General features: G+C 39.1%; 1 protein-coding gene across 1 annotated transcript in view; it reads left to right on the top strand.

Annotated features, from left to right (window-relative positions):
* PGM5 (phosphoglucomutase 5) overlaps window positions 1–25,249 on the top strand; it is a 68,445-nt gene extending 43,196 nt beyond the window's left edge. The window contains exons 7-11 of the mRNA XM_064736570.1: window positions 1,421–1,536; window positions 8,704–8,839; window positions 9,694–9,877; window positions 13,489–13,623; window positions 23,690–25,249. Coding sequence (XP_064592640.1) covers window positions 1,421–1,536; window positions 8,704–8,839; window positions 9,694–9,877; window positions 13,489–13,623; window positions 23,690–23,779 — 661 coding nt within the window. The 3' untranslated portion in view covers window positions 23,780–25,249. The remainder of the gene's footprint in view (window positions 1–1,420; window positions 1,537–8,703; window positions 8,840–9,693; window positions 9,878–13,488; window positions 13,624–23,689) is intronic.
* Window positions 25,250–26,481: the final 1,232 nt, after the last annotated feature.

The following is a 26,481-nucleotide window of genomic DNA, read 5'->3' as shown; positions in this document are numbered from 1 at the left end:
TTCTGCAAGGGGAGGTTCAGATTCAAAATTAGAAGGATTTTTCATTGAAGGAGTGGCTAGACATTGTAATAAATTGGCCATGGAAATGGCGGAGTAACTCTCTGAAGTATTCAGGAGGTGTCTGGATGTGGCACCTGGTGTGATTATGGTGAAGCTAGGTTGATGTTTGGACTAGATGACCTTGATGGTCTCTTACAACCTTGACGATTCTGTGATTCTCTCATTTAGATATATTTATGTACCAGGTTTTGAAGGGGTCAGTGCTGGTATATTTTGACAGTTTATCCCATCTACTTTATGCACTTAATATGAGACAGAGAGATGAGCCATCAGAAAAAAGGTGGTTTTTTGACCAGAAGGGTGATTGCTTTCACCTTGACACTTTTAGACAGATTGTGTTGTGTTGAATCCATCTTTGATTAATTGGCTTTGCTTTGGTTTGACTGGAGTTAAAATTAAGTAAACTCTCTTGCTTCAAGAAGTATTGTTAGGTGTGATAGTTGAAGCAATCGTAAGGTCGTTGGTAGTTGGTCAGATTGCTTCACTGTATCTCAGTTCTTACTTTCCATGTTATAAAATAGTTGGTTCTGAAAACCCTAGGCACACAATGAAAACCAGAAAATATAACTAGAAAGAAGACTGGTAATACTCATTTTGTGTAAATCCCCATCTTGAGACTTAAGAGTTCTTTGGAGTTGTTGGTAGGGTTTTCTTTCTTTCTTGTTTTTTAGTCCATACAAGGGTTTTTTCATTCAGGAATATTTACCAGTTAACAAGCTGGGGGAAAGAATGCATATCCAACTTACAAGGTGGTTAATTTTGGTTCTTGAAACACTGGCACATCACACAGATAGTGAGAGAGTTTCTTGTATTACATGATAGGAGACAGGGGAAATAAGTTGAGATTCAGGTTGAGACTAGGAAAGGTTTTTAAAGAACAAACTGAAGCATTCCTGTATTTTCTTGTCTTTGAAGACATTACAAGAAGTAAAAGTATCTTTCAAGCATTTTGTTATTTGACTGTCTGTATTTTGTAAAGGAGGATGCTTCAACATGGTACTTTATCTTCCATTAAGATATTAGTACAGAAAAACTGTCCATCCTTAGATTAGCTGTTTCTTGGTTAGTAAGAAGGGAAAGATATTGGTAAAGCCTATTGAACTGAGGTCCTACATTTTCCAAAATAATACACATAATGTATAAACATACTTGGGTTTTGGCTGAAGTTAGATGCTGAGACAAGGATCAGTTTTGAATGGTGGTGTTGATCTGTTCTTGGTTTTGGTTTTTATTTTTCTACTTCTACTCCAGCTGTCAGGAGATGTAATGAGATGTAGAATATTCCTCAACTGACCTCAGATCATATGTAAAAAAAAGAGCATGATCTTATTCATGTGATGTTTTATTGTATGTTTTCCAGAGTGGCAAAAGTAATGAAGGTTCCTGTGTATGAGACACCAGCAGGATGGAGGTATTTTTCTAATCTCATGGACTCTGGACGTTGTTCCCTTTGTGGTGAGGAGAGTTTTGGCACTGGTAAGTAATACATAATCAGAAAATACCACAAACTTAATTTTACCTGAATGCCTCAAGTCAAACCCAAAACAATCAGTAAATTAGCTCTGTCTCATGCTGAAACAGAGAACTTTCTGTTGTTCACATCTTGAGGTTCATCTTGTAAATGTGGTGTTCAGCACTTGAGGCATGAAAAATATGGGAAATGGATATTCAGCAGAGGCAAGCAACCTTACCGCTGCCCAGGCAGCTTCTGGAGGTCCCTGGCATTCTCTCCTGACTTGAACATAATGCAAGAAAGCCTCACTGGTTCTTCTGCAAGTCTTCACAGACTACAGCAGCATTTGGAGGGATTTTGCCTATATGGAAGCCACATGTTTTTTCCTAATGTGATTAGGTGTACAAAGGACTGGTATATCTGATGGTACATCTAAGAAAACTGTTTCAGACTTTCCTTTTTGGAACATCACAATTGCTCAAGTGTCAGATAAAATCATCATTAGAAGAAATTCACTTGCATGTGAGTTTTTGTGTTTTCCCTAGTCATTTCTGCCTTATCAGTCCCGAGAACCAATCAAACAGAATGCAAAATGAATGACTGGTGGATTTTATCCCTGGAGATCAGTCATGTAGAAATGAAAATGTGTTTTGACCAACTGTAATAATGAGGACAATATGATCTCTGTAGGTCTAATTTCATTTTCCTGAGTATCTGATAGTGTTTGAATTTGGGAAGAGAAACACTCATGGAGGTCACGGAAGTGCCTCTAGGGTTTGACTGTTCTAGATAGGCAAGAAAATTACCCTGACCTCTCTTCACTTGCCATTGACATTTCTCTTTGCTTGTATCTTTCTGTGAGGCCTTGTAACAATTCTGTACTGTAAAACTTCTGTACTATAGCCTCTCTTCGAAGTTTGCAGGACCTGTTTGTAGACTAGTCTCTACATTCCTTACCACTCCGTGTTCTTACATTGTCTGGTTCTTCTATCATCAATTCTTCAAATTCCTTATAAATCCTGACTCTTGTAAATGAGTGCTTGAAGAACATATTGCTGGCCAGCATGGAGAGCTAGCCTACAGCATTACATTGGCATCTCAGTATGCTCTGATCAGATTAACTTTGTTGTACCTGCAGCACTTCAGTGCAGAAAGCCTCTTGACCTCCAGTTTTATCCAATTCCATCTAAAGGCAAATCTGGACACTCAAGATTCAATTCCATGGGCGTCCAGAGAACTTGAGCATGGGGTTTGAATTCCTCAGTCTGTGTGTAATTGCTGTGTAAAAAAGTATGATTCAGAAGGCGATTTCCTAAAGATGTTGTGAGGTCTCCCTCACTGGAGATATTCAAGAACCGTCTGTACTCAATCCTGTGCCGTGTGCTCTGGGACAAGCCTGCTTGAGCAGGGAGATTGAGCCAGATGCCCTGTTGTGGTCCCTTCCAACCTGACCCGTTCTGTGATCCTGTGACACTTTTGGGGCAAATTATGTAATGGCTGTGATGTCTAAGGTTTGTTTTTCTCACTGCCTCAATTTCCTTATCATCTTTCATTTCAATGCAGATGTCTGAAAAGTGTCCTCATATGCCAAGAGGCTGGTTTATTTTTAAGACATGTTCTGGTTTGTAGATGACCAGTACTTTAGCAATGTGATCTGTTTTTAGCAATAAATATTTACCTTATTGCGAATCTTTTAGTAATGTCCTAAGCTGTGTGACCCTCACATGTTTCTGCCAGTATTGGGCATTTGAATCAATTTTACAGCTTTTGCCCAGTCATACCTATTTAGGGAACTGAAATTTGGCACATCTTTAGCTTTCAGCATGGAATATTTATGTAAGTGTACTACATAGTGATCGGGATAGGAAATTTACAGCTCTGTGTAAGAGAAAGGAGTTTTAAAAATCTGCCTTCTTCATCAAACTGCATTGGAAATCAATTGTTTGTGTACCCAGGTAATAAAGCCCAGCTGAAATTTCCAGGTAATACAGAGCCCTGGTTTTATAACATAGGGACTTTGGTGTGGCAAGTAAATAAAAGCAAATTTTCTGCTATAAAAGGAGAAAAGATGTTGAAAACGGCCCATACAGCTGTATTTCCCAAACTTGTTTTCTGGCAGCTGATCTTGGAGCTAAACCAATGCTTTAAAAACTTCTTCCATTTTTGTAGCAGTGTGGGGAGCTTGTCAGATGAGGTTAGTAGCTTTCTGGCTCTATGACTAATGCCCAGCACAGAGTTCAAAGGAAGGCCTCGGCAGCAGCAATTACTTTCTAAATTTCATCAGCAAGTTATTAATCAGGATTAGGAGAACTGTGTGTATGATTTATCTTACTGCAGTTTAAACCATTTCAGTGATTGCTACAACCTTCATAAATGTGCTTGCTTCATCTCCAAATTCCCAGATTCTATTAACATCAATCCCCTTCTCCTGAAAGATTATACGGAAGAAGAGCTAGTGGAGAGTATAAAAATGTGTGGTTGCTGACATGAATGAAAGCCACAAATTAGCTATTTGATTATCTGTTGCAGTAATACAAATCTAAAATAATCTTATTAATTTGTAAAAATGATCAGATCAGAATGCCCCTAAATCTCCATTTGCCTAAAATATTGCTAAGTTTCAGCAGGATGAAAAATTTGTAAGACTTGGTATGTGCAAACAAAATTACTTGGTGTGAGCTTGTGAACTCCTGTGATTTTCTTGTTTTAAAATCACATTTGTAGAATGCAGTATGATAGACTGGGATTACTAATTTAGGGAAAAGCAATTACCTTTTATTCATGCATATGACCCACAAGTTTTGCTTTCCCTCTCAGAATTGGATGTCTCAGATACAGACAAAATTAGCTTTCACATAGTAGAAAAATCATAAATAATATGAACATATTTGCATGATCTTTCTTTGTTTCTCAAGGTACTGCCTCTGAAGATTTTTCTTCCATTGCAGACTATGTAAGTGGCGTACTTCTTAATGAATGGGAACATGCTCTGAGAATTTTGCCCAGTTTGTTTACTCTGAGTCTGGACATAGCAATTTACTGTAGTAAAAAAATAACTTCTCCTACTGTTATATAGAGAAATAATGAATTAACTTATAAAAATAAGTTGTTGAAACACTTGCAGTTTATTATAATTTCTCTTACAAATGAAAGTTAAATATAAAGGATTAATCAGAAAAAAAATTCATTTACTCCTCTTTTCTGCTGTCTCCTTCTGCTTCAGGTCATTGAACAGAATCAGGAATTAATTAATTCCAGGATGTTTCAATTAAAAGTAGCACTGAGAATCATCCTGAGGTTACTCAGAGCCCCAAGAAAGCTGGGGGCAGTGTTAGTATTGCAACTTCAGGAATTCAGAGCTGCAAGGCACCTTTTCCTTCTTCCCTTTGCTCGGGACAGGTCTGCCTCTGCAAATTCATTGGATCTGTAGAGCAAAGAATGGTGTTAGCTGAACTGAGGCAGCAGAGTAGACTCCCTCCCGAGAGTTTCTACAGTGTGAGCTGGGCAGTTGGACTCAGTTAAGACAGAGCAAGCAAAGACACCTACAGATGGTGAAAATCAGCGTAACAAAATTGCAGAAATAGATTTTAATTTGCTGAAAGGAGGAAGGGCAGTAAGTACAACCACAAATGTGTATGCAGCTGATCAATGTTTTTAGTTTCACTTCCATTAAGAACTAACAAACTGAAACACTTTCTGGGCACACAGAATTTTTGTCCTTGTGTCAGGCTGGTATTTTTAATTGGTGATTTTTAATTCTGAAATAGAATCAGGATATCCAGATCCTAGATATCCAGACTTTCGTCTCTTGGTTACCTTCTCCCATTGCTTTCTCTTTCCAGGGAAGCAACAATTTATGTCCTCTGAGGGGCATGCAAGGACAGAGAACATGCCAAATCTGCTAAATGTCTATGAAGATAATACATTCGGCCCTCCTCATATAGATTTATGCACTTAAGCCATACCAGAAAACAAAGTTCAGAATGTAGCAAAGAGCTCTTCAGAAATGCTTCTGTCCATCTTTCACTAGAACATTTTGGTTCAGTGAAATATCCTTAAAGTGTTTGCTAAATCAGAACTCATCTCCTTAATGTTCAGCGTAGCCTGTTGTTCCATTGTCATGATATAGACCATTTTGCTGAAGGACTGTAGTGCTCTTCACTGTGTGATTTGCTGGCCTGCAGTCTGCCAAATGTTATGTAGCAGGAGAATAAATGGTCATTCGTATTGGAGCAAATTGCTGAGGGGTTAAGCTCAGTTCCATGTCTCCACTTCTTGCTGGTGTCTGTTGAGACACTTTAAGCCATTCAAATCGCTGGTGATAATCAGCCACAGAGATGACATTTTAGGCAAAACAGAATTTTTTCTGTGCTAAGAATGAGTGGCTGAAAGAAGAGACATGCAGAGGCATGCAGGTCAAGAGGGAGAGGAGAAGCCATGATGCGTGAGCCTGCTGTTACCAGGGCCTTGTCTGGGCCCCTGGGGCTCCCTCACTGTGCCCAGGAGCAGCACCAGGGCTGTTGGTGCAGCACCCCGGCAATGCTGCAGCAGGGCCAGTGTCCAGCCCCCCACAGCCCTGCCATGCCAGGCCAGGGGTTCCCCAGAGCCAGGCTTGTCCATGCTCCCACATCCTGGCCTGGTATTGCCCTATTCCCATTCCCAGGAGGTGCCTGATGGCTGGAGCTGGGGCTGCCCTGGTGCCCTGACTGCCCTGCTGTGTGGCTGGTGAGACTGGGCAGGCCCTGGCTGCTGGCCTGGCTGCTCCTGCCCTGCTCTTCCCAATCCCTTGAGCCTCCACAGCCCCTGTGGTGCTGTGATAACTTTCCTTGCTGTTACTAGAGGAACAATATATCGGGGGGAAGTGAAAGCTCTGTTCTGGATTTCTCTTTTGGTGTCAGGGGCAGAAACCTGCACCATTATCTGGGAACAGATGGGAACAGACTCTTGGCTTTGGTGACAATGGCTTTGACTCTGCTACCTGCTTTGCCTACTAGTAAGCTGACTTTATTATACATAGGACATATTGCTGCTGTTCCTGTAGAAGATATCCTTAAGCTGATCTACTTCCTTACTGCAGTGAGGGAGTAGAAGAGGTGAGAGATGACCTTTAAGGTCCCTTCCGGCCCTGACAATTCTGTGATTCTATGCCTGAATGTCTGAAAGACTGACTCTCTGTAGAGAGACATTTGTTTTCATTTCTTATCTGAAGCTATTTGCAAAGCTTTGAGAGCTCATAAATAACCCTGCCCTTTTTGTGTGACTGGTTGGCACTCCATGTTTTCCCAGTACTGGAGCAGGGAGGGATAAGAGTGAGCTGTGTCTCCTCTTCCAGTGGCTCCTCAAGCACCAGGCCTGAACTCTGGCTGTTGTAATAGGGCACTGCTGTTGTTGCAGAGAGCTTGCAGATTACAGAACAAGTAGCAAAAAAGAGATATTCTTACTACTATCATGGCAGCTACTTTGCAAATGTGAAGGCATGTTACTGTCTCAGCTCTTAAGTCCATCCATAGTGTTCTTGTTTTCTGTAAAACCTAACACACAGACATAAACAAAATCTTCATGCAGATCTTTATCCTCATCAACAAGTGTTCAGTAATCATTCCTATACAGCTTGAATATTGTGCTGAATAGTAATTTGCATTTATTTAACCCTGTGGTAGTTAATGTTAAGAATAATTAATGTTAAATAAACAGTGTTGAGGCTGAATGTAATGCAAGAAGCCTAAGTGGCAGGCAGACTGTGGCAGACCGAGGACAATGGGCTCTTAGAAAATCCATATGAGCAGAGGCTGCTGATTGTTGCTTTCTCCCAAGAAGAGGGATTGCAAATTCAAGGTAACAGCAGTGATTGACCTAGGAATCATGGTGTCTCTCTGCACATCTTGTTATTTTCCTTGTATACCTTTAATATGTTGACAGTTTTTCACCGAATTAACAGCTTCAGTTCGTCAGTTTATATTATGGGAAATGTCCTCTGCCAGTAGCAAAACACTGCTATTTTGACAGATGGCTGTCTGTGTGGACCTTGCAGCCTGTTACGTAAAGCCAAGCTGTACAAAGCAGTCTTGCTGCAACAGGATTTCTGTCTTTGAGGAGGAGAATATTTCAGAAAACAGGTTTTCAGCATAAGAGTTTTTAGATTCCTCTCTTTTGTTAACTGTCTTCTAAAGACAGATAATTTAAATGATTGCCTCTATAATCAGTAGGTACTTCATGAAGTAAACAAAACTTCTGAATTGCTTCATGTGCTTTGTACTTATGGTTTAAATAATGTGTGACTAGACAGAAAACCCTAAGGCTGCAGCCAACAAACTTTAACCAAATTTAGTAGTATTATGCTGGAGCAGTGGCTACATGTTTGATATCTCTTCAAGTTTCTTGTGTGTTAGCTTATAAAATTGCCATCAGTATTTACTGAGTGCCAGCGGTCTGGGATCTTACTGAGATCTGAGACCACATGCTGAATTGTGTGGGGGATTCCAAAACTGTTCCTAGTCTTCATTGTTGGAACAATTTCTTATTTCATAAATACAAACCTATGCAGGGAGCATCCAGTCTTCCTTAGCCCTGAGTGGTATGAAGAAATATAAAAAAGGGAGCAGTCCCACTCTCTGGTTTGCTTGTTTTTGGGTTTTTTTTGCTCCGGAAGAATCATTTCAAGCTCTTGATTGTTGTCCTGACTGGAGGTCATGAACATTCTGGAAATTCCCAATTTTTATGGAATGGGAAGTTCTTTCTCTGCAGTTTGACATCTGCAGATGAACATCTGCAGAGATAAGGAGATGCTGTTGAGCTTAACTCTGTAAAGGAGAGCCTTCTGGCTCATGTCTGGGGTTCTCATGTCTAGCCCAGTTCTGGGAAACAGCAGCAGAGATGTGAAAACACTGTATATCAGTAAGAAGGAATAATGACTACACATGTTTTCATACTGCTGCTGTTTCTCTTCAGAGACTTGTACAAATTTTTATTTAACTTTGCAAGTATGAGCTTTGTCATGGATAAATAGATCACATTTTAAGCCTTACTTCTGGTTTTCTGTCTAGAACATATCAGACAGAGGTGCTAGGGCTAGTACTATTGATTACTCTTATGTGACATGCACAGTTAAATGAGACATTTTCCCACCCTTCTTACTTTGTTTTCTGATTTGCAGTGATACCAAATAATGTGCTTAATGTCTGTTTCTTTAGGGTCTGACCATCTTCGAGAGAAAGATGGACTGTGGGCTGTGCTAGTTTGGCTTTCAATCCTAGCAGCTCGAAAGCAGAGTGTGGAGGAGATTGTCAGGGATCACTGGGCGAAATTTGGCCGGCACTACTACTGCAGGTGAGAAAAATGAGGAAAAGGCACTTATTCAGCTAGGAGCATTCTGCTAAAATGTGCTACAGATTATGACTGTTTTGTAGACAGGCTTTTTCAGAGGAGTAAGATAAGGTAGCTACATGTATATGTCACTGCTAGCATATGAGTAATTTTAAAATATTGAATGGCAGAAAGATTTGAATTATTTACTTGTGGAATATATAGGTGCACCTTGTTACATGATGTTGAAAAAGAAACATAATCCCAGCAAGATTTGTTCCTGCCTTTTTTTCTCTAAGTGGCTCCATGTGACGTTGTTTTAGTGAGAGCTGAAACCTATGCCTGCTTCCAATTCAGGATAACTCTTCCAAAGATAAAAACATTTATTTATTTATTTTTATTAAGGTCTCAATATGGTGAGTTCTAGCTGTCATTTTCATCTTTGCTTCTGCCTCTGTCTTAATCCAGGGTTTGCCATTTGTAAGATATTTTGCACACAGCTGTTCCTCAAAACTTGTAGCAAAGTTCTCTCTATTTCACTTTTCTGTTGAGCACTGCACTGATTGTGTCATTAAGTTTTGAAAGCTAGCTGTGTATTTTCTATGCTGCTTTAGAAAATGCATTTTCTAGATGCTTTCTGTTGATTTTAGAGTCAGGTGGCCAATTTAGAACTATGGTTGCACAATGTAGTGGCACAGGATTGGCATGTGTGTGCTGGTTTCATTTTCAATCAGTACTTCAGGGGTACATTGCTAATTTTTGAAGTAAGCAGTAATTTGCTAACTGTGAGTATATAGAGCTCTCTGAAAGCAGAACTGTCTTCTCAGCTCTGGGGACTTACTTTATGGTTCTACCTTTTTTTTTAATATATGTGCAAGGTTTGATTACGAAGCGCTGGAACCCAGAACAGCATATTTCATAATGAGAGACCTGGAAGCTTTGATCACTGACAAATCATTCAGTCATCAGCAGTTTGCTGTGGGTAACAATATCTACAGTGTGGAAAGAACAGACAGCTTTGAGTACATAGATCCTGTGGATGGCACTGTGACCAAAAGACAGGTATGTCTGTAGTGATGGAATAGCAAAGTTTTGCAGCTGGCATATTGTCTCCAACAGTGTTGTTTCTGAAGTTCAGCTGGCAAGACTGTCCGTTTATTTGTGGGATGGTGTTTCGTTTGCTATGAATGAATAGATACTGCATTTCCTACTTAAGATTTGCTCAGTCTGGATAAGATAATCCACCTTTATTTTATTTTGTGCTTGCTTTACATAACAGGGGACAATAGTGACACAGTGAGCATAGGATGGTCCCTATTGAAAGTCCCTATTGAAAGCAATGCATGAATAGGGAGGGTTCCTTTTCCAGAACAGCAGAAAATATCATACAGAAAGAAAGTCTTCCCTTTTTCAATTTGTTGTCTGAAATCTCCACTGGCTATACCTTACCAAAAAAAAAATGAAAATCAGATTCTTGTTTGTGGTGACCCTCAGGATTTACATAACTGAGATACAGTGAGAGGTCTTCTGTATAGGATACTTCTGCATCCTACTGACTTCAATATCTCTTGTAGCCAGTAGGATGCAGAAGACTTTAGAAGGTTGTAGCCTATGCAGGCATATTTGACATCCATAGCCCAAATTACCAGCTCCTTCTGGACTCCATCTATACTGAGATTCCTTGGTTATCAAGAGCTGCAGTTCAAACTGAGCCTTCAGTGTTTGGAAACATTATGTGTTCGAAATTCATGATGTACTTTTACCAGGTGTAAATGTATATTCAAGTAACTTGAATATGAGCTGTGACTCCAATTAAAATGTGTCCTGGTTTTATGCTGTTTATATTTTTATGGTCATAGTTTCTCTGGTTTTTAAATTATTTGACCTAAACAGACCCTAGGAAATTATATTACAAGCCATTAAAACTATTCTCATGCCTTCCTTCTCAGAGTCTTTGTAGTTTCCATTCATCATTGCATCCAGAAAATATGAGCAGCGTGTCTGCCACTGAGCTACTTTCTTGTTGCATATTACTGCTGAAACAAGATATGAGGATATTGTCATATCCAAGTCTAGTGGAAAATTACAGACATGGCAAACTCGTGACCTTTGTAGTTCAGCTTGTGAATTTTAATTGCACTTTTCTTTCCCTTAATTTTTTCATCTAAAGCACTTATTCTGTATGGGAATATAATTGCTAATCATATCACCATGTAACACAAAGAGAGAAACATGACTTGGCTTGTTTTCAGACAGACTCTGAAAGGGAGCCCATAAAACCAGAAAGCATGTCTTTTCACAGGGAGTAGCTCCTATTTATTCAGAGTACAGTTCAACCAGTTTGTCCTTTGGCAAGGACACATTCCTAGCTTCATATGTCTGCAGCCTCAGTGGATTCTCCAAGCACACTAAATTGGAGAGGTTATTGATCTATGCAAATGAAACAACAGTTCACTGCTGCCATTTTCCTTGGGTAGCTTGCTCATCATCTAAATGCAGCTGTCTCTTTCAGACTGTCATAGGCTTTGTGTGGATTTTTCAGCTAAGTGTTCAGGAGCATGTGCCAAGTCTTATTCCCCAGAACACAGGGGAGAGAGATTTATATTCAGTGTAACTGCAGTGAATGAGAAGCTGGCTACATGGTAGTTATTCAGTGTTAATAAACAACATATTCAGAAAACACAGCAGTGAGAAAATAGAAGACAAACAATACACACAGACTGTTGCTTCTAATTAATTCTGTTTCTTGAAACCCATTAATATTGTTTGTCATGCCGCAATAATGAGACTTAAAATCAAATTAAACATTTTGTTGTTCTTGAAGACTTCTAATTTTTAAAGCTGTACTCTGTTTCTGCACATATCAGCACATAAAAATGCTGCTCCTGAGGGTCCAGCAAGCCAGGGATGGGACCAGTGGCATTTTTGGGTAAAATTTGAGAGAGGTAAAAGTAGGCCATTATACTAAGAGACAAAAGGCTCCAGGGAGACCTTATTGTGACCTTTCAGTACTTCAAGAGGGCTTGTAAGAAATATGAGGACAGTTCTTTTAGCAGAGCTGCAGTAGTGTAAGGGGTAATGGCTTTAAACTAAAAGAATAAATTTAGACAGAATGTGAGAAAGACTTTTTTTTTTACAATGGGAGTGATGGGACACTGGAACAGATTGTCCAGAGAGATGGAATCATTCAAGTTGAATGGGGCTCTGAGCAGCCAGATCTGATTGAAGATGTCCCTGCCCACTGCAGTGAACATGATGACCTGATGACATCAGGACTGGATGACCTTTAGAAGTCCTTTCCAACCCAAACCATTCTATGAGTCTGTGATTATCAAACAATGTCTTATATGGTGCTAAAGATGTTTTGGCATATATCCGAGGAAACAAAGGTTTTACTTAGGTTTTACTTATACTTTAGAATATTGACACACTGCATTTCGAACATCAGTGTCTTGTAGCTGCTGATAAAACTGGAAGAATAAAATGCATATCTTTTTATTATCTTCTTTCATTTTTTAATGGCTTACTGCCCTTTAAACAGAAGTAGCAAGGATCTCAGTTTGTGCACTAGACTTTTGACAGCAGAAGGACAAAGGGGAAGAAAAGTTCAGTGGCTTATCAGAGGCTGTACTTAGTCTAAGGATACCATTTACATAAAGGGAACTAGAATGTGTATTTGTGCACAGCTGGTAGAATATTGCAACACTACAACAATTTATCTGTGCAATTTAGTCCTCCAGCTTTAAGGGCCTTTCTGTACAGAAACTGTGGATCCAAGAATGTGGCCTGTGGTCTGTAGAAAAAAGTGTTCATATGTGCAGTACAACAGGGGGAGGATAAAAGAAAAAAAGATGTGAAGATGGCAGCAAAGAGCAAATTTTTAGTTAATTAATTAATTAATCAATCACTCCTATTTATTATGCACAAGTTAATGTGCATGAAGTAATGTACTTGAAATCAATTAACACCTTAAGTTTTCCAAATTTTACTATAGACTTACTGAAATTCTTGCAGTCATATACTGCTGTGTAGTATTTGAGGGATAGCAGCTGGTCCTGTCTCTTGTATTCGCTATTGACAACTATTTTTTTTATCCAAGGATTCTGTAGCTGTTTTGTAAGCCACTTACCTTTAGTGATCTTATACCCATTTCTCAGGCTGTTGATTTTGTGCTTTGCCACACAGAGTAAGAGCAAATCAAGTAAAAGAAATAAAAAAAACACAGTAAGAGAGTATTTGTTATTAGGAGTGGGAGGGAATGCACAACATCTTTTTTAGTGTTCCAGGGGGAAAAAAGAGGGTCCTGGTTCAGGGCAAATTTGGAAGAGATCCAAATCCATCCACAGACATCACAGTCCAGGAGCAGGAATGTGAGGAGTGAGTGCAGTGTCTGAAAACAAACTGCACACTTCTTCTCTCCCCCCTTCACTCTCTGGAACAAGTCTTAAAGGTGCAAAACTTATTCAGCATAAACAGAACAAGACAACTGGGGATAAAAGCATCATATAGTCAACCTAGAACAAAGAGTAATGAGTGTGTTGTCCAAAGTTGTGGGGAAAGAAGAATTGGCATTCAGATGACTCTTCCTTTCACTTTTATTCTGGAGCAGTGTCTGGTGATTTGTTAAGGTACTGTATGATGTTCCATGTGTGATGTTCCTTCTCCTTTCCTAGGGGCTGCGGATTATTTTTTCAGATGCTTCCAGACTCATCTTCAGAATGAGTGCTTCTAGTCATGTGAGAGCTACTCTGCGGATCTATGCAGAGAGTTATGAAAAGGATCCTAGCCAACACAATAAGGAACCACAGGTAATGCAACAGAATTGTAGTAGGTCAGTAAGTAAAGCACTGCCTTGGTATGGCAGTGGCTACAGGTTTTCATCTTTGTTCAGAAGCAACACTCAATGCTTTGACCCATGTACTGTGTTTGTAGATGATTTCCCTGGTCTTGTAAGTGTACTCCTTTTGAGGAAGGACCTGCAGTTTTAATCAATGACTTCATTGATTAAAGTTAAGAGAAGTCATTCTAGTTAGAATTTTTTTCAGAAGTTTTTTAGAGTTGTGATTTGATTTATGGAACAGTATTTTAAAAATAAGATAACCATTTTTGAAGGAGATTATCTGAGAGCCACTTAATTAGGGCATCCCAAGGACTCTTCACAATCAGAGTACAGTTAGGAAATGTGGATACCAGAGTCTCAACAATGTAGGGATTCCTTGTAAGGGAAAGACTTGCAACTGTCTCAGAATTATCTCATATCATAACCAGACTTTTTCCTAAGAAGAGTAAAGCTTAAGAGCAAGCTGCTGGATTGTCCAGCAGATGCCTTATGCAATTAATAAAATAAATTACACTCCACACTCTTAGGTTTTTCTCAGTAAATGTTCTTTATGCTGTGGTATGCAAGAGAGGACTAAAGATATTTCATGGAAAAGAAGTTAAGCATTTGGCTTGTAGTAAATCAAAACTCCCTAGTATTAAGTCTCAGGTAGTTGTGTCTTCATGACTGGAATGCAAATCTACGAAAACATATATACTGCCAAATGAATTTGAACTCTAAGTAAGTGTTTGATGCTTCACCAGATTCTGACCATAAACTTTGTGAGTTTCTTCTTACGCTGTTCAACAGTCACGTATCAGTCATGAAAAGTGCTTCAGTTGTCACAGAAATGTTGCAGATCCCATGCCTGCAGATATGATCTATTAAATTCTGCTTGCATTTGCTTGAGAGAGGTGCATGAGGTCTTGCTAGAATACAGACCATGTCCAGGGAGCAGCAGGAATGCATCTGCTGCACAAGGCAGTAGGAGCCAGGCATCCTGCTGCACCACAGGCAGCGCCCTCCTTGTCCAGGGGACAGTCCTACAGTGGGAAAGTGAGGAGGACAGGGCAGCTCTCTGGTAGCAAGCTGCCTCAACAAGTGATGGATCAGAGGCAGGGTTCATCTGGGGCAGCAGAAAAAGGTGGTGCCAGAGACAAAGCTGGAGACAAGGATAAGTAGACCTACTCAGAAGACAGGATCAAAGTCAAAACTGGAGACAAGGTACAGCAAATATCCAAGCAGTCTTTCAGGGAAAGAAGCTGCCTGTAGCTCCACCTGTGCCTGAGGTTCACCCAGGCAGCAGAGGCAGAGATAAGGCTGGGGACAGGCACTCCTATGGCTTAGCTCAGGCAGGGACCAACACCCCTGGGACAGGCTGTAATGGGCCTTGGCCAGGGTGCAGGGGAAAGTCCTCAGGGGATCCTAAGCAGGTCAGTAGGGCTTATGACTGTCCTCGAGGATTTCAGAGTTTGGTCTTTTATTCAGCACACCAAAAGTGTCTGTTATTCCCAAGGACAGAAAAAAGGTTGGAAGGAATTTTTTTTCTGTATTGGTAACAAAGCCTGTCAGATCACAGGACTTTTGACTGTTTAATCAGAATATTCACTAGCAAACAAATAATCCCAGGGGTAGAAACGCCATTGCCTTGAAACTTGCTACAGGGACTTTCCTGCATTTATGCAGTGCAGAAAGGCATTTTGTTATCCAGACTGCCTCAGGAAATACATGGTACTGTAAACACCCTCCTCATCTGCCATGTGCATAACATCTGGGATAAATATAAGTTTCATCTCAGTTAATACAATAAATTCTTTATTTGGTTTCTCATTGCTTAATCTTGCACAGTTCCCACTGCTTGTCTTTCCTTGCCCTGGCTGCATGCTTTGCCAACAACATCAGTGCATTAGAAACAACAGGGTCATAGATTGTATCCGACAGGCAGATGGCAGACTTCAAGAAAGTGCATAAATTTTAGGAGATCCTCATGTACAAAAATAACTAAACGTTTCGCAGGAGAGCATTTTATAGTCTTCAGTGAAGTATGTAAAAGAACGTGAGTAAAATACTTCTTTTTCAGAAAGCAGCATTGCTAGAAAGGGGTTTCCCTGATACTGTAATTCCTTTATTGTTCACTATTGTAAAGTTCATATTGACATGCACACATCTAAAAGAGGTGTGACAGATTTGTAGTTTCAAAAACTTTGTTGCCTATTTGCTGTCAGTAATAGGAACATAGCGTATATATAACTGGTCAGTTATGGAAAAAGCACTGACATAAAGGAGTATATTAACTATATACGTATACTTTATGTATTACCTTATAATATTTAAGAAAGCTGTTACATTTTGAATTATATTTTTCTGTAGCTGAGGAGACAGTTGTATGTGGTTTCTGTATTATTGCACTCTTTCTGAAACAGCTGATCAAGAAAATCTGCCTTCCATAGCTTTTATGTCATAAACCAAGACAAGATTATTTGATGATGAGATGCTTAAGTAAATATTCAGATGGTCCTGTTTATTATGTCTTTCCAGCATCTTGTTTTAGATAATGCCCTGCTCCATGTTTTTGCCTCGTGACAATTCCGGTCAAAACCTGACCTGAAAGGCAAAAATACCTTGATACATCCTTTGCTTTTTGTCACAGAAAATAAATGTCTCCATCTTGACAGGCAACTCAGTTGTGTTGGAGGTTCCATTTTGTGGAATCATTATGGTAATTAGCTTGACTTTGCATCATACCAGCATCCTCCCCCCCCCCCCCCCCCGCTTTCCTTTTCATTAATCATCCAGCTTCACGGTAGTGTTGAAGTTCTTTTCATTTGGCTTCTGTAGTCTTTGACAATGTAGCTTCTGATGGTCAATTTTTCACAGATAAGTAAATGTCTGAACTACGTCTTCCAATGTGCATGTTGAGATGTGCATATTATTCTGGAACACTAATTGTGGCACTTTTTGAGTTGAACTGGACCTTCTTGACCTTTTGTTCTAGTTTATATGTAGGCCAGTGTGTGTTGTAAACCATAGGTGTTAATGAATGTAAGAGTCACCCAAATCATATTTTAGTACTATCTTTCATACAATTATTGCTAGTACTTTCTACCTAGCATAAAGCATCGACAAGTTCCTGATTTACAACAAAAGTCTTCAGAGGAAAGTGATAAAACATGCCAATAATGTATGTTTGAGGTCATGGACAAATGTGAATAGCCATGACTTCTGGCTGTTGAATGATCCATTTAAAGAAATTTACAGAAGCAGCTTCATGGACACCTGGGAAATAAGGGGTTGCTACATTTTTCTGTTCAGTTCTTTCTGCAAGCCAGTATCTACAGTGAAAATCAGGAACAATAAAGAGAAATTAACATCATACTCTCTCCAAAGTGTTTCGGAAACAACTCAATGTTTTCAATTCAAACAAATCAAATTCAATTCAAAATATTACTCATTGAATATTGCATAACTTAGAGTGGTGATGCAATCTAGATCTAAAACAAAGTCTTGAAAACAATGCCCAACAATTTTCTAAAACTGAAATATTCTGCTCTAGAATTAAACATCACTATTGGTGTGGCTTGTCACAAGCGATGCCCTTATCACTTGGCATTCCTGAGAATAGTGCTTTCCAGATAGTTTTTACATAGAAGATTTATATTTTAAAATCATTTTATTGTTTTTAACTATTCAGATAGGCATCCAACTAGCATTTCAGAAAGCTCAGTTCATTATAACAAGCAGGCTTCTCTCTGAAATCTTACATGAATTGGACTTTTATGCATGTACCTTTTTCTAAGTGAACAGAATTATGAGTTTTCCTAAATTTAATACAGTTACAAAAAGTAGAGAGAGATGTTCAATGGGCATGAACTACTAAAATAAGACTTTGTTGACCTTTAATCTCATTTATAGCCTTACTTTGTTATGTTATCTCAATAGTTGATATTTGTACATCCCCACACGTCTTGTCCTTTTTTTAGCCACGTGGATGTATTATTGAACTTGGATAAGATGCAAACAGGAAGTTTCATATACAAAGGCAAAGAAAGAAATGATCCGCCATGATTGTACTTGTAAATCCAGTGTGTTCTTCAGCCACATGTTGTGCTGCTGTTTCAGGGTAACTGTCCTGAAAAGAGTGTCAGTAGTCATTAGTCCCCATTATTCTGATAATGACCTAATTAGCTCTATTTACAGTACATTATAATTTATTATGTGAGTTCTCTCAGCAATAAATAGGTGTTGACATAGAGTCACAGAATTATAGAATGGTTTGGGTTGGAAGGGACCTTAAAGATCATGTATCTCCAGCCTTCCTGACTAAACCAGATTGCTCAGAGCTCCATCCACACCTGACTTTGAAGATGGAGTTTGGGACATATACAGCTTCTCAGGACAGCCTGTTCCAGTGCCTCAGCAGCTTCACAGTAAAGAATTTCTTCCTAGTATCTAATCTAAATTGTGCTCTTTCAGTTTTAATCCATTCCCACTTGCTCTGTCACTACATGTAAAAAGTTCCTCTCTTTCTTTTAGGCTCCCTTTAGGTGCTGGAAGGCTGCAGTTAGGTCACTCCCAAGCCTTCTGTTTGCCAGGCTGAATGTATTCAGTTCTGTCAGCCTTTCCTCATAGGGCAGGTGGTCAATGCCTCTGTTCAGCTTGGTGTCACTCCTTTGGACTTGCTTCACAGGGCCCTGTCCCTCCTGTGCTGTGCCCCCAGAGCTGATGCAGCCCTGCAGGTGGGGTCTCAGCAGAGCAGAGCAGAGGGGCAGAATCCCCTCCCTGGCCTGCTGCCCACCCTGCTCTGGATGCAGCCCAGGACACGTGTGGCTCTCTGGGGGCAGTGCCCATGGCTGGGGCATGTCCAGCATCTCAGCCACCAGCAGCCCCAATTCCTTCTGGGCAGGGCTGCTGGGATCTGTTCATGCCCAGCCTGTGCTGGTACCAGGGCTGCTCTGACCCAGCTGCAGTACCCTGCACTTGGTCTTAAAAATTCCATGAGATTCCCATGGGCCCACTTCTCAAGCTTCTCAAGTCACTCTGGATGGGATGACATCCAGAGTGATGTCCTATCAGGACATCCCATCCTTCAGGTGTGTCAAGTGCACCACTCAGGTTGATGTCATCTGCGGATCTGCTAAGGGTGCACTTGATCCCTTTGTCCATGTCATTAATGAAGATACTGAATAACACTAGTCCCATTATGGACTCCCAAGGTACACCACTTTTCACTCAAGTCCATTGGGACTCTGAGCCATTGACCACCACCCTCTGGATGTGACTGTCAAACCAATTCCACTGAACAGTCCACCCACTGAGTCCATCTCTCTCCAGTCAAGAGAGAAGGATGTTGTGGGGGACTGTGCCAAAGGCTTTACAGTAAAATAAAGATAAATGACACCTGTAACCCTTCTCTTGTCCACTGATGCCATCACCCCATTGTAGAGGGCCGCTGGCTTGATCAGGCAGGATCTGCCCTTGGTGCAGTTGTGTTGTCTGCCCTGAATCACCTCCCTGTCCTGCATGTGCACAGCTCTAGGGGCATCTGTTCTGTGATATTCCCAGGCAGGGGTGGGGCTGGCGGGTCAGTATTTTTCAGTACTCCTCCTTTCTACCCTTCTTAAAGGTGGGTACAATATTTTTCCCTTTTTGCAGTCACCTGAGACTTGTCCTGACTGCCATGACTTCAGATATCAAAGAGAATGGCTGTGCAATTACATCAACCAATTCCCTCAGTTGTATGCAGTCTATATTGGGTACTCTTTAAATGGGATGCAGTGAATCACAAATACTGCAGTTACTTTTGCTGTAGACTAGTAAATAATGGACTAGTTAGCTACGGAATCATAAGATTAGCAGTAGCCAAGCAAAGACTTCGGGGCAGGAGTTGCTTCTTTGTGTTTTTATTGGAAAAGGCAAGCCAATTAGAAAGCACAAAAAAAAAGAAAAAAGGTTAAAAATACATCTTGATCATCAAAGATTCATTTCATGAATTTCTGAAATGGATTTTGAAAAGTGAGAAGCAGAGAGAAAAACCCTCTGATTTGCAGGTGGATCTTGTTTGGTATATGAAAAATTTTTGTTATATGTGATTGTATATGTGAGTGATTATAGAAAATTATTGTTTATGGTGTGAGATGGTCCAAGGACAGGGAACTGAGATGAACAATCCAGAAGTCCTGGGTCCTATGTCACTTCATTGGGACAAAATGAAAGGAATCTCTATGGTTCTTGCAAGGCACACACAACACTAAGCACAAGTGCAGTTTGCTAGACAATTATTGCCTCTCTGTTTACTTTTGAGGGGTTTTTAGCATTACTTTGTTTAGCTATCAGAACATGCAGTACAGTCCATAAAAATTATATGAAATTGTTCTGATTTCATCTGGCTAGAATTAATTTTCTTCTTACTAGGTGTTGCAGTGCTGTTTTGGATTTGGTATGAGAATAATGCTGATAACACGCTGATGTTGTAGTTGCTGCTAAATAGAAGTTAACCCGTGTCAAGGACTTTTCAATCTCCTGTGCTCTCTCAGTGAGGACAAGAATCTGGGAGGGACCATAGCTGTGATGGGTGACCTGAACTGGCCAAAGGGATATTCCATACCACAGAACGTCTTGTTTGGTGTTTTAACTGTGTGGGAGTTAGCTGTGAGGGGCTGATGGCTGCTCAGGTCAGGCTGATCATCAGTCAGTGGGTGGTGAGTGCTGTATTATGCATAATTTGTGTGAGTTTAGTTGGATTTTATTCCTTACTCTTTTTCCTTTTATTATTAGTTTTGTTATTGTATCTTAGTTTATTTCAGTTATTAAGCTGTGCTTACCATGGGTTTTACATTTTTCCAATTCTCTACCAGTCTGCCAGGGTCAGGGAAGTGAGTGAACAGCTGTGGGGTCCTTAGTTGCTGGCTGGAGTTGAACCATAATAAAAGTTTTGCCTTAACTGTTAAAATTCATAAGATTTTCTTAGAGGACACATGGAATGTGGAGACTTATATCTGTTTGAACACACTCTTAGATAATGCAGCATGTTTGTGCTATTCAAGTAATATAGCTTCAGATTCTTCTCAAAGTCACGCTGTAGAGTGAAGAAATTTTAAATCAACTCGGAGTGCAAAGGAAATAAATCATGGGACACTAATTATCAAATATTCCATGAATCAAGGAAATTAGTTAATCAAACCTAATTTTCCCTTGAAGCTCTTTGGTTATACTAGAAAAGAACTAATCTTTTGTGAACATAGATGTCTTCATGCTCCACTTGGTTTCCATTTTCCACCTGTTTATTTCACCTTTCATGCCTGCCCTCCTCTATTGCCTGAGGCAGAACAACTAGTTTCTTGACCTTTATTGTAATTCTGTTTGAGTTAACAGGCAGACTATGCACAAGACTAGAGAGGTCTGTTTCCTTTTTTTCTGTGGAAGGTGTTCTTAGCTGAATCAAGTGAACACCACCAGTGCTGTGCATATTACAGAGTCAGTTCAGTTTGTTTCACAATGAGCCTCACCCCTTAGATCCTTATGGCAGGTGGCTGTAGCGTAAACCTTTCCAAAGACTTCTGGGTGTTTTTGGATTGGAAGGCCAAAGCAACCACACTGTGGCGAGTTTTCTGTTGAGCCCTTATGGCAGGATGTACAGGCACAATGCTGAGCTTTTTAACATGCAATCAGGTATATTTCAGCCCTTCCTAACTTTTTGATAAACCTGGTGCATCATTGGGAAAAATCTTATCCATGACCTTGATTAGAAGAAAGGAAATTGTATGGAATTTTCTTGCAAGATCACAGAGAGAAAAATTGCTAACGAGCCAAGAGGAATTATACGTATCTGACAGATCTGCTACAGATTATTCCCAAGGAAAAAGCTTTTAATCTGTATGTGCCTGATGTTAGATATCTGCTTGCTTGATTTATTTTCTCGTAATCATTCCTTCCTCCTAGCTAATTTTTTAGAGATATAACTTCTACCTATGATTACTAAAGCAAGATCTGATTAAGTCAGTTCTGCTAATTTTCAATTCTTACATTTTATGTAAAGGGCAACATGCCATATGTCCTAAACAGTTGCCAAGAGATAAATGGGCTCTTTAACATCCAGAGTAATTTCAACTGTCACTTAGAATTGAAATGTCAATAGTAAAGTTTTATAGTTTCTCAAGTGGACAGAACCAATAAAAAATACTTTTAAAAAAGATCTCCTTGAGATATGGAAGTCTTTCTAGAGGAATATTAGTGATAAATGATTGTTGGCTGAGATTTATCTCTTGCAGCTGTAATGTAAACTATTCATGGCAGATGTAAAGGAATTTTTAAAAGACATATCTAGTACTAGTTTTTTGTTATTCTGTCCTGTTCTTGCCATTCCATATATTACGCACTTTTGCCTTTTTTACATATTTTGGGTGAAGAAAGTATAAAAATTAAATTGAAGTGTGGAAAGACAGAATTAAAAAAGAACTTTCTCTGTTGAAAAACATGATTGCAACAAGCAGAATACTTAGTAGTAATTGGAATCATTTGGCAGGCTAAATTGTTTTTGTAAATGAGTGTCACATAAACTAATTTGATTCTGTGTTTTGTTCCAGCATTGTGTAAAGTGTTGAATGTGGATTTTTTTTTTTTTAAATTCAGAGTGCATTTCTTGCCTAAAAATGCAGGATCCAGTAAAGCGGGTCAGGACAGTTCCTTTTTGATTTTTCTTGTACTTTTTAGATTAAATGAGGAAGAGGTTTCTTAGGGGAGAACTTCAAAGAACTTTAGTCTCATCCAGACCTTATAAATTGGCACATTTTAATATTTACTTTTGCAGCATTTGCTCACAGATACGAGTTTGTGCTCGACATATTAATCTTCTCTAAGTATGTTTGACTTTAATAGACTTATGTTCTGCTTCAGTGATTATTCAGAAGACAGATATCTACAAATATGGAGCTTTTTTAACAATAACATGTCAGACTGCTCACACTTGTGCATAACTGAGCTTAATCATAAACTCACTTGACACCAATGGCATTCATGGTGTTATTCCATGACTCTGCTTGCGCAGTTAGTCTCTTTACTCTTTGTAATTTAACTGTCTGACTGTTTGCATAAGTAAAGAAATACCTCCTCCTATCAGAAACTGTCAGGTGGCTGAAACAGATTCAAAATATTGATTATTCCGGCTTATAAAAGAAGATATCTCTAAATTTCAGCTCTCCAGAATTCTTGTTCTGTTTCATTTGATTCTCAAACCTAATGTATGTGAAGCTGCAATTAGTTTATTTGAAAGAGACAGCTGTAGAAAATCTCTAAGGATCAAAGAATTAGTTTGGTAACCAAATATATGAGTCTCTGAAAGGAAAATTTTCACACAAAACTCAGTTCTGCCATTTTATCTTTGTGAATCATTTAACTAACTGAAAGACTATCCAATTTCCATTTAAAAAGTTGTGTTTTACTTGATTTTCATGTGGTACTATCATAGCTGTCATCTGTACTCACCCATTCAAGTCTATAAATGGCTGTTTAATAAGGTCTGTAGCCTGAAACTTGAAAGTTCATGCTGTTCTTTTGGAATTTATCCTGTTAATACAGTTGCATGTGGTATTAGTCAAAATACACTTCTGTGAATTCTGTTAAGGTAGTTAGTTGTTACAGTCCCTTCTGACCCAAAGCTTCACATATTAAGTGTATTTAGAGAAAGAAGAAAATATCATCTGTGTGATTTCCCCTGATCAGAATAGAAGCTGGTCTACCTCTGTTATTTCTGGGCTGTTTTGTACTGCAGATTTCAAATTCCTGTTTCACGGAGAGTGATCAGTACAGTGTATATTTACTGTTTCTCTTTTCTGCATAGCTTAGATATACTCAATGTAACACTTCACAAAACATATGCGAAGCATGATACTTCATTGTGTCAAGTATAACAGCAATAGACACCATAGCTGTGTCAGTTTTTGATATTCTTATTTACTGTTATTATTGTATAATTGTGCAGTTAAAAGAAGGATTTATAAAAGTAAGATGTTTTTTGATATTTCTGCTTTATGTAATTCAATTTTTTTCTTCATCTTTAGGCTGTCCTGAGTCCTCTTATTGCAATTGCACTGAAAATATCTCAGATTCATGAGAGGACAGGACGAAAGGGACCCACTGTCATCACCTGAAGCCACAGAAGATTGTTAAACCAGGGCCAAAAGAGGAACAGCAAGGAAGAGACAGAACCTTGTTAAAACTTGTTAGCCATTTGTGCCTTGTATGATTTTAAAAGTTAGGTGGGAAGAAAAATTCAATATAACGTTAAGTGTAATCATTTGCATTGATCTCCAAATGCAATAGTGTATTGACTTGTTTTACCTGCAGTATCATAATTTCTGATAACAGTATAACCAAAGAAGGAGGCCTTAACATTCAAATGTTGTCAGTAACGTAGCCAAAAATGACAACTTCTTGGTGTTGAACGCTATGATAAAAGTTGGAGAAATTTCAGTAAGGGAGAGAGAGGGAGGAATTGCAAAGCAAAGACATGTTTGGTGAGTGTTGTTTGGGATTCTTGTCACGTTCTGGTAAGTTTCTGAAGAGGTGTGCAGAGCATGTCTGAGTCATAGGGCCGTGTACTGGGCTTTTCACAGGGTGTATTTCCTCCCCTGGCTCCATGCCTCCTCTCAGGCCTCTCCTGTTGCTCACAGATGCACACTGACAGCAGTGTTGTATACACACTTACACTTGCTCCCAAAGATGGGGTTATTCCATGCTTTTTTACCCCTGCTTTTAAAACATATCAATGTGACTTGTGCCTTTAGATTTTCCTTTTTTTTTTGACTCTTTGGTTGTTTTCCTCCAGAAGGAGGCCTTTGTTCTATAAAGCTGATTTTGTCCTTCCAGCAATATGTCGGGTGTGGAATCTGACTGTCTTCCATAATATTCCTCATGTCAGGAGATGATACTGGTGCTTACTGTGTTTGAAAGATAATCTCTGCAAGTTCAGCAATTGTTTAGGAGTTACGGAAGTTCTTTTAAGTCTTCTGAATATTCATGCTCCAATTGCCACAAAGCAAGTGAGTGAGAGGGAATTAAACCCTAATCAATTGAATAGAAATACTAGTCTCACTCACCCTCTGGACATGGTTTCTATTAGATTCTTGGTAACAGTGCATCCACTGTTGCAAGATGCAATAAAAATTTGGGGAGTACAAGAGATGTTCCCGGCATAGATCTGAGAAGGCTGTTGGGGATATGGACATCAGCATTTTTCTGCCTGTGAAATGATACAGTAGTTCTAGCTGCAATACTGTGCTCTGAAAAAGAACACAAACACTTTATGCATGTAATTTGCTTGAAAGCTTTGCTTCCTTGGAAATGGTATGATCACTTGTATCATTCGTCAAGGTGGCTTTGTGCAGCTTGCCTCTTTGCAGTGTATTTCAATTCATTGTGGTTGTCAAACTTTAGTACAACTTATATAATATTGCAGCAAAGGAAATTGTTTAAATTTCTTTGAACACTTCTGTCAGAAAATGGCTATAACACTTAGTATACAATAAAGAGTAATGCCGTATGTCTGTCTTAATACATAATTGTGGACAAGACACCCTGCACTTTCAAGCATCCTAATAAAGTCGCCTTTATTACAATTACATTATTACTTAATTGGTTCTAAACAAATGAGGTATGTTCTCACTTAGTGTCCTACCTTGCCCTTAAATGTTTCCACAAACCAAAAGAGATTTTAAGACTTTAGCTCTTTTTACAAAGATTTTTCTTTTATATGATCATGACCAAGACGTTTTCACACAGTTTGGACATCTACTTTATAATGTAAGAGCACTCATCTTCACAAAAACCTTGTTTATATAATATTTTATAGTTATAGTTATAGTAGTTATAGTTATAGTTATAGTTATAGTTATAGTTATAGTTATTTATTAATTTATAATTTCATTTATATATTTTTTTAATTCAACTTCTCTAGGTGAAGGATAATAATCTCTTAAATAGTAGATCACACTTGGTCAAGCATAGACACATTCTGGATTATGACAGTTCAAATTATTGGGTTGTGTGAGGGAACATTTTGTAAGTCAGTCCACTAAAATTTCTAAAATCTTGTACACATTCTCTGACAATGAAATTATTTTTGAACTAGCTGTTTATACTACGGAGTATCCCATTTGCCAAGTTTTTCTGAAATGAGAATACAGTTTGAAAAGTAAAATATATTGCAGCCATGTGTCTTTCAGGATGCAGTGGGAAGACTCAAGAACAGATGAAGACTGAAGAAACATACTTGTGCTTTTATCAGAAAGCTGTCACTAGAGCTGCAGTAGATGGCAGTCTACTTTCATGAAGGCTATAAAACAAGGGGCATGTTTTAAAATCTCTGTATTGTCTTTGTCCTGGGCTGGAGAAACATTAGTTGTGCCTGTGTATGGAAATGGAAAAAGGGCTGTTTCAGAAAAGGGTTGTTTGAGTCTGGTTTTGAATAGCTGTCAAACAGCAGACTTGCAGAAGTAGCCTACCCTGAAATCGCCATCCCTTTTTTTATGGTGATGGGTGATACTGATAAAATATTACTGGTATTTTCTCTGCAAGAAGATGAATAAAACTTTGTAAGGCTCAAGCACTTTAACTTTTTATATCTGAAGTATGTGGGAGAGGACTGTAGCCACATGGAGTGTGCTGCATTTCCTGAGGTCTTTTAATTATTAACATGATAGAGGAATGTGTGGAAAAAAGCAAGTTGTATGAACTTGCAAAAACATGCAGAGCTCCTAAAACCAGACCATACATTTAGCAGAAGGAAAACTATTATTAATGCCGTTCATCTTATCACACTGTCTAGGCACTGTGACAGAGACCCACGCCCTTT

Source organism: Zonotrichia leucophrys, chromosome Z (assembly GCF_028769735.1).
Source record: "Zonotrichia leucophrys gambelii isolate GWCS_2022_RI chromosome Z, RI_Zleu_2.0, whole genome shotgun sequence".
Taxonomy (NCBI): Eukaryota; Metazoa; Chordata; class Aves; order Passeriformes; family Passerellidae; genus Zonotrichia; species Zonotrichia leucophrys.
This window is presented reverse-complemented; position numbering and strand designations above follow the sequence as displayed.